General features: G+C 45.1%; 1 protein-coding gene across 1 annotated transcript in view; it reads left to right on the top strand.

The window, feature by feature from the left end:
* The first annotated feature begins 321 nt into the window (after positions 1-321).
* The window catches only part of Dock11 (dedicator of cytokinesis 11), a 177,430-nt gene continuing 168,650 nt past the window's right edge, over positions 322-9,101 (top strand). The window contains exon 1 of the mRNA XM_028773169.1: positions 322-516. Coding sequence (XP_028629002.1) covers positions 415-516 — 102 coding nt within the window. The 5' untranslated portion in view covers positions 322-414. The remainder of the gene's footprint in view (positions 517-9,101) is intronic.

Below are 9,101 nucleotides of genomic sequence, written 5' to 3' on the forward strand. Positions count from 1 at the left end.
GCAGCCTCATCTCGCCTCCCGGATGCGGCTGCACCAGCAACATCAGCTGCGGGCGGAGCCCGGGTGCTTGCCACTTCCCCTTCTTCCCGCGTGACCCTCGCCCCCACCTCCAGCACTCCCTCCCCCTCCAGGAGACACACCCTCCCTCTTAGGCTGTTGGCCGCTCGGGTCGGGGCCCTTGGTGAGAGGGAGCTGCCGCCGCCGCCGGGCAGGATCCAGAGCTTGCAAAAGCTAGAGCGAAAAGGAGGGAAAGAGGGAGGAGCAGCGCGAGGGAGGAGGAGCCGCGGGAGCTGGGCGCGGGGCGGCGAGCTGAGATGTGGCCGGCCAGTCGGCGTGTAAACACAGGCAGCAGCAGCGGCCGCCCGGGCCCGGGGCACTGAGCACGCCCGCCGAGACCTGCCCGCTGCCGCTGCCATGGCCGAAGTGCGCAAATTCACCAAGCGGCTGAGCAAGCCCGGCACGGCAGCCGAGCTCCGCCAGAGCGTGTCGGAGGCCGTCCGTGGTTCCGTGGTGCTGGTGAGTGGTCGAGCGGCGGGGAGTCCCTGGGGGGGGGGGCTTCGCTCACACCGGGAGCGGCGCGGTGGCTTCCCGCGCGCGCGCTGGGGACCGCGGGCAGGATGGGCGCAGCGGCGGTCGGTGCGCTAGGAGCTCTCTTTCTCCTCTGTTCTAGTTAAGTTTTCGCTCTGGCGACCGGCTGCCCGGGGGTGGGAGTCTCAGGCGCCACGGGACAGCGCTCTGGCTGCTCCACCAGCGTGCGCTAGGCTGGAAGCCGAAGGGCAAAGCGGGTTTCACAGAGCTGCGGACGGAGCATGGGTCTCCGCCCCGGCGGGGGCGGCTGAAAGCTTCAGATCGCACCTCCCGCTCCCCGGACCCCCGCACAAAGAGCTGGAGATTAGGACACGAGGAGATCCGAATCCCTTTAGGAGGGCACCTGGGGCAGCCTAGGCGGAAGGATGCGATGAGCGCAGACATACTTGAGCACGGATACACATCGAGTACACGCACACACACGCACTCACTTACACACACACACACACACCCCACCCAAAAGCCCTGGGCGCCCAAGCTCCGGCGGGCGATGTGGACAGAGGAAGCATAGCGACTTCCTCCTGCTACTGGGGAGAGGGAGGGTGGTGATGGGTGTTGAAGGGTACTGCCAACTAAGGCAGAGGCAGAGGATTGGAAACAACGGGGGTCCGCGCCTGAGTGGGTTTTGAGTCTGTCGCCTCTGGGAGAGGATGGCTTTTAAGATTTGTGAGCGCTTGGAGGCTAAAGGATGGGAGAAAGGCTGGATGTTGCTGTCTAAGGATGAAGACCCTAGACCAGACGCCTATGCCAGAAACTGGGGATGTCTTGGCGGGGGGGGGGTAGGGGCGGGGGGTGGGGGATTGGAGAGTGTTCTGACAGCCCCCCGCCCCCCCGGGAAACCACCCCCCCTCACACCAGCGCACCCTCATCAGCCCTGTTCAGATTGTCTAAATCTGGAGGGAAGCCTTGGATGATAAGGGACACTTGTTCCTTTTCTTTTAAAGACCCCCGTTGCCAATATTTTGGACTAGGGACCAAACCTTAAATAATAAATAAGCAGCAGGACTTATTCATTAGCGTGCTTTTTGTTACTTTGTTTTGCAGGAGATTTGCTGGCTTTTATCTCTTTCCACTCCTATATTATTTTGTGTTATTTGCTGTGTTTAAATTTCACCACTTAAGAGAGGGCTTTTTGTTAGCACAACTTATCCTGGGAAGGGAACCTCGCAGCTTTTCCTTGTAATTTTTATGTTGATCTTGTAGAATCGGCAATAAAACCAACATTAAAGCGAGGCAAGGGGCCTGATCCTAACAGTGGGGAAAGTTGACATTAGTGGGAATTCTGGAAGAGGATCAAAGGTAAAATATGTACCTTTGAGATAAAAATCGGATTTCTAATAGCTGCAACTGTGCAGGGCCAAGTGACTTTAAAAAAATGTCTTTATCATAGCTGGACCCTTGAAGTTTAATCCTGCTGCTTGGTGAAGCTAAACCCAGACCTTTAATGTTGTTTTAATGGATTTGGCTTATTGTACATTTCGCTCTGAATTTGGAGCCAGAACCTGTTGAGGTCAAATCAGAACCTCACTTGTCATCAGGGCCATTTAAGAGAGGACCACAAGCTGTGCGCAAGGCATTTATACCAGGCTGTCATCTTCAGTGGTTATTAGCAAGTGATCCAGACAGCCTAGCACAAGGATGGCTTTTCTAAAATCATAAAGAAAGAAAACCTTCCCTGAGAAGGAGTGGCTGGCCATCTACCACAGCATGTGAAGAGAGAGGGAAGATGGACAGATGGTATCAAGAGAATAAATGGGGCACAGGCAACCTCTGCTGGGATTTGACCAGCATTTGACCTGCCTCCTGCAATAGTAAAGTTAACATTCTTTCTGAGGTTTTAGGCTTTAAAAAAATCAGTTTTGAGACAGGGTCTCAGTCTGTAGCCCAGGCTGGCCTGGAACTCTGGTGGTAGGCCTCCTGCTTCAGCTTACTGGATGCTTGGGTTATTACAGACATTATAACTTTTGTGCAGCACAGGTGCAGTGGCTTCTTCCTACCTCTCCATTATAGGCAATGCTGGAAAAAAAAATCTTTTAACAGAGAAATACTCTTCTTGGAGCTACAGCCTGTGGCCGGGGTTTCCTGGTCAGCCGACATCACTTGGGATCAATTTTTAGCTTTTATACAAGGGAATGTAGAGGAGTGAAATCTATTCGTTTCTGTGCTATGTGATGTGTATTAAGACTTGGGAGGCTGAGTAGTTTCTAGTGATCTACCATCCATTGAGCTCTTACTCTGTATAAGGCATAATGTTAGGTGCTTTAGGGACTTTTATTCATTTATTTAGTTCCAATCTAGGGTGTGTGTGTGTGTGTGTGTGTGTGTGTAAGAGAGAGAGAGAGAGAGTGAGAGACTAATCAATCTTAGAGTCTTCAATAATGCTGTTTGCCAATTAAGAAATAAATAGCTTTAAACAGTACATTCACTCTCATGTATTAATTTCCTTCCTGTTTCTTGTTGTTGTTTGGTTGGTTTTTGTTTTTGTTGTTTTTTTTTGGTTTTTTTTTTTTATACTTCATAGACCTGTTAACCAGAGTTAGGAAAGCCAGGGGTGACTGGAGAGCAAAACAACCATGCTGCAGCTGCTGTCGACTTCTGGTTCAGTTCTGATGTAAACTCCAAGTGTTTATTGAGGGACAGCTGAGATGGGATTTACACTTGCTTCCATAAACCCAAGATAGTATTAGAGTTTCAGCATAAGTTGGAGTCATTAGCACAGCAGGCCACACTTTTCTTCCCACATAATTCTTGACAGAACTTGGAAACCCTACCAAGCTGAACAAATATACACTATTTCCTGTTTAGTTTTTTTTTCTTTTTTCTTTTTTTACAGTTACATCCTTGTTGGCATGTCCATAACATCATTCAATTTTGCTCACTGTTCAAAAACATTCAGAAGGCTTGGGCCCTGACTATATATAGCATGCCATTATTAGTATTTCCATGAATCTATTAACTATGTAATGAAACAGGCAGAGAAAGAGAGGCTATTTCACGACTGCATGTTCTAGTAAGTTCAGCATTTTTATGAAGATCAGTTTTAAACCAGGGAAAGGGATAATTATCAAATCGCCATTGACTAAGATATCTCAAGAGAGCCTTGGGGAGCGACAAGATAACCCACCAGTGAGCACTGAGGCTAATGGAAAATGTTCACATACGTGCATTTTTAAAGTGCAGAGTTCTGTGTTTTTGTTATACTTCAGGTTATAGTTCCTGGTGCCTGATGGAGACCAAAAACATTTGAGAAACCTACTGTATCTCCTAGTAGGAGTTTAAAGTAGTGCTTGCTACTTATGATCACCCAAAAGTTGTTAGATATTACCAGTTGTAGCTCCTTGAGGTAAGGTAATTTGGACAGGTCCTTTGGCTGGAGTCAAGGAATTTCAAATGAAGAGTAGCTAGCTCTCTAGAATTGAGAAAGGCTGAAAAGGGTAGGCAGCTGTTCACTTCCTCCACCTGCCACTCACAACTGCCTTTGAGCAGAATAGTTGTCTTGCTTGCCTTTAGGCAAGAACTGAAAAACTCAGCAGCTCCTCTGTTCCCTCTTCCCAGGGGGTTTGTGCAAAGTACTTAATATAGGACAAAATCTACAGCTTCATTTGGAAGGAGGTGACACTTCCACTGTGGAATAAAGTTTCAACTTGGGCTTTCGCCTCGCTGATGTTGGGGACAGAACTCATGGCCCTGGAGTGTGCTAGGTGCTAATCTACTACTTTGCCACACTCTTAGCCCAACTTGGCTGTGCTTGTTTACTTACTTAACTCATGATGTTCCTAACTCAGTCTCCTGAATGCTAGGGGTTTACAGGCATGTACTACCATACCTGGCTTCAATTTTGGCTTCTTGAGCATGCCTTTCCAGTTCAAAGATTTAGTTTGGCTCTTATTGATCTAAGAGTGGGAAAAGTTTGCCACAGCCTTGGCACCTGAACCTAAGAGTTCCTTATTATTCCTTTTGGTAGCTTCTCTTGTTAGAAGGGTTCAGGGTGACCCACTCCTCTAAAGTTTGTCCAAAGGACCAACTCAGTTTGTTAGAAAAACCAAAGACCATATCACTGAGCCTTCACTGAAGCAGCAAATAGAATTTTTTACCCCTTCTTTTTGGTGCGTGCATGCGTGCATGTGTGTGTGTGCATGCACACACATGCATGTGCATGTAAATATTCTCATCTGTGTGCATCCATGCAGAAATCAGAGGACACTGGTGCCCTGTTCTGTCACTTGACAACTAATTTCCTTGAATGAAGGTTTCTGGATGGCCAGAACTGAGCCATTCTTTGGCTACACTGATCTATCCTCTTGTCTCTGTACCCCAGTCTCACTGTGCCCATAGCTACACCTGGCTTTTTAACGAGATGCTGGGGATGAAAACTTGAACAGCAAGCACTCTTATATACTTCGTTTATCTCCCCAGTCCTAGAATTTGTTTTCTAAGTTTAATGGGTTAAATCCATTCTCCGGATTAAGACTTTTCCCTATCCTGATTACCAGTGATCTTTCTTTAAACATTTATTGCTTTGCCACTTAAAAATACTTATTCGTTAAAGAAAACTTAGAAGAGAAAAAGTAACTAGTAACTTTTCTCTTATCTATATCTTATTTATATTTGCTCATATTAGCCAACCTACTTTTACATAAGCATATTTAATAAAATTGTCAACAATCTTATTAGGATATATGTGTGTGTGTGTGTGTGTGCACATGTCCTTGTGTGCATCTAGGTATTTTTATTCACAGTGCCTGTGTGGAGGTTAGAGGACAGTTTTCAAGAGTTGGTTCTCTTCTGCTTTGTTAAGGTGGGGCCTCTCTTGTTTTTGGTGAGCTGTATACTCCAGGCTAGCTGGCCCAGGAGCTTCTAGGTAATTCTCTTGTCTCAGCCTCACATCTCTCATTGGGAAGGGACCCTGAATGACAGGCCCCTGCACCTGACTTTTTATGTGTGTTCCAGGGATTAAACTCAGGTCATCAGACTTGCTTTGCTAGCCCTTTTACCTACTGAGCTGTCTCCCTGGCCTGGTAGTTTCTAGTTTCATGCTGCTGTAAACATGAGTTGTCTAGTGTCATAGATACCTAGATTTTTACTTTATTTTGAATTTTGAGATAGTGGCTTTCTCTGTAGCCAAGGTTGGCTTCGAATTTGTAATCTTTGTGCTTCAGCCTCCTGGGATTTCAGGCATTCCTACTGTACCTGACACTTTAAACTTAAATGAATTAAAATCACTTCCTAAATTGCCCTTGCCATAGTTCAGCTTCTAAAATACCCCCATTCCATCATTGTAGTTCTGTTAGCACTGAGTCAAACAGCTTTGAGAGGGTATTTTCAGATTTGCTAGATTTTGCCCGTAGATTAAATTTCTGGCTATGGAATTCCTCGTTCAAAAGCTATATGCATTTTTAGGATTGAAATTTTCTCTTAGGGGTGCAGATGTAACTCAGTGTGCCAGGCCTTGAGCTCCATTCTTCAGCACCACAAACAATTCCTGGTTAAAACAAAAACAAAAACAAAAACAAAAAACAAGCCAAACCAAAGCAAACCAAACCAGAATACTGTTAAATTATTCTGCAGAAAGTTGTTTCAATGTACTCCACCAATAGAACATAAGAGCATACATTTTCTCCTCTCCTGTACGGACACTGGTTAAAATTCTTCATCTTTGTAATCTGATTAGTTAGAGAGAGTACATTGATGTTATGCTTTGTATTTCTTTGATGACTGTTGAAATTGAATTAGTGTTTCCTATGTTGGTGGCCCATCCATATTTCTTCTTTTAAGGAAGACTTGTTTCCTTGTTTTGGATTCTTGCAATAGTCATCTCAACCCTTCACAATTTTGTTTGGCTAAATCAAGGGTGGGGTCACACATCCTTGTTCTTTAAAGTCATCCCCAGGCTGATCTGGGCCACTCATATACTCCCGGTGAGAATATCCCCTAGATACATCTGGAAAAAAAAATTGTTTAGATCCTCCTTAAAGCCCTCTTCATGTTAGGAGGCTGGGTTGGGAAACTTGAGTTGAAACTCTGCTGAGTTCTGTGCTGATCTGCCACAAACCCTTCTGTTTGGAAGCACATGGAATGTTTGCTTCCTCTTTCATATGACAACACTTGAGCCATGTGGAGATAACCACCAGGCTATTTAAAATTTCACTCTTCACAAGGTCAGAGACCCTTTGTTTCTTTCTTTCATTTTGCACATGACTTGGCTTTAAGATTCTTCACACCATGATCATTGTGTTTGACTTGGTTCCAAGTGTTAATTTTCCTACTGAACAGAAGCGGCAGAGCCCTGGGGCAGAGAGGGGTCCTGGTCTGAAGTCTGACTTCTGCTGCTACTCGAATTGTGAATGAAGGCAGGTAATCTTGTCTGTGGAATGGGGACAGACATAAGTAGCACCTAGTGAGAAGTAAAGTAATGTATGAAGACTGCTGGACAGGTGGTTCATACAGTATTAAAATGAAGGTTCAGGGAGAGATAGTTTTTCTGTTCCTACATTGACCATGTTGCAGTGGAAGACCACAGATTCAAGAACATTTGAGCAACACAAATTGGTCTTAGTAGGTTTAAAATGCAAAAGACACAAAGTTGAGTGAGCAGGGCAGGGACTGTGGATCTAGGGGAGCGGTGGATATGATCAAAACACAAAAAATAAAAAAAGAAAAAAAGAAAATTTGAAAAATCAATAAAGAGAGTGTTGAACGACAACAACAAAACAAAACACCTCAGTATCTAACATAGAATATTCCCTAGTCCTTTGAGGTATGAGCACGTCGTACAGTGCCTGGAATGCAGTAGGTGCACTGTTTGCATTTTGTGCATAGCTGTGGGTTATTCTTAAGTATGGGGAGAAGAGCCTGGAGGCAGGGATCTAGTGAAAATATATAGTCCAGGAGAATGATAACAGAGGCCTTGACTGAAGCAGTGAGAATGGAGATAAGAGGCAGTTCTGTGATTAAATCTATAGCATGTGGTGAATATTGAAGGGGGAGTGGGAGCAAGGGGAAGGGAAACAACAGGGAGGAAGAGAGGGGTGGAGTCAAGCTAATTTTGAGTTTTTACGGCTTAGGCAAATAAGAGGAAGATGATAGAGAAGGGAGGAGAAAATGAGCATGCTCTATTTGTAAGAACTGTGAGGATCAGGCCATGTTTCAGTGAGAACCTTCTAAAGGGAGGCCAGGCATGTAGGGTTGGATTTTGGCAGAAGCCTGAGGTTCTTGAGGGCAGAGAGGAAAGTGTTCCAAGTGGAATCAGGAAAGGGAGGAAGAACCAGGAGAAGACCAGGGCTGAGCGGAACTGACAGAGATAAGATTGTAGGAGTGATTAGCTGATAGAGGAGGCTTGCACCTTTTGGGAAAGATTAGGAAGTAGGAGCCAGGGTAGGGGAAAGTAATCTGGAGGCTAGCCCTAGACTTTCCATTAGAATGACAGTAGAAGTTATCACACACATAGATACACACGATACATACACACATACACATATACACATACACACACATACACACACACACACACACACACATCCATACTCATGGGTGGTGGTGGGGAGATCTTACTCTAGCAGATGGCTTTAGTAGATCTTGGGAATGAGAAGCTAGCCAGATTCCTCTGGGTGACCAGAGAGAATAATGTAAATACTTTCTACCCTTAAGGGACTCCTGATCCAGACATGAAGATGGGATGCATAGTAATAACTGATGTAGAGAAGATGGAAAACAGATATGAGGCTATAATTTTGTCTTCTGTCTTCAGTTGGTTTAGTCCTGTTACCCTTGTCCCAGATCCCTGACACTTTCTGATTTTTGGGTTTTTTTTACATTTATTGAGACTTTAGTCTCTTCTGGTCTTAACAAGGCTGAATAGGCCTTCACTAATGAATAGGGTTAATCTGTATGACTTTCCTATGGAGTTCCCCTCCCCCATGTTTTATAAGAATGGTGAGAGTTAGCAGTGACACATAATGCCGAGAAATTTGTAGTATATGTGTGTAGCTCACGTTGTCATTCTCTTTCTTAAATTCCACACTCCTGGCTTTTAGTTAATTAATTTACTATATTAAAATTTTTATCAGTTTGTGTGGTGTGTGTGTGTGTGTGTTTGTGTGTGTGTGTATGTGGGGGGGGCACTCGTGCATCCACAAAAGTATGGCACAATGTGCTTGTGAAGGTTAGAAGTCTCCTTTCACCATGTGGGTGTCTGGGATTTAACTCAGGTCAGGAGACTTTGGTGGTTTGTCTTTACCTGGTGAGCCATCTTGCTAGTTCCACCCTTGTTTTAAAAATATTATTTAGTTTTTAAATATTATGAGAAGTTCATACTTTAGCATTGCCATAACTCTTACCTCCTCTCACTTTCTGAGTCCTCCCATCTCCTCCAAAATTCTTGACCTCTTCTTTAATTATTACACACACACACACACACACACACACACACGCACATGCACGCGCGTGCGCACAGAGAGAGGGGGAGGGGAGAGAGAGAGAGAGAGAGAGAGAGAGAGAGAGAGAGAGAGAGAGAG

The sequence above is a fragment of the Grammomys surdaster genome, unplaced genomic scaffold (genome assembly GCF_004785775.1).
Source record: "Grammomys surdaster isolate TR1022 unplaced genomic scaffold, NIH_TR_1.0 222, whole genome shotgun sequence".
Classification (NCBI taxonomy): Eukaryota; Metazoa; Chordata; class Mammalia; order Rodentia; family Muridae; genus Grammomys; species Grammomys surdaster.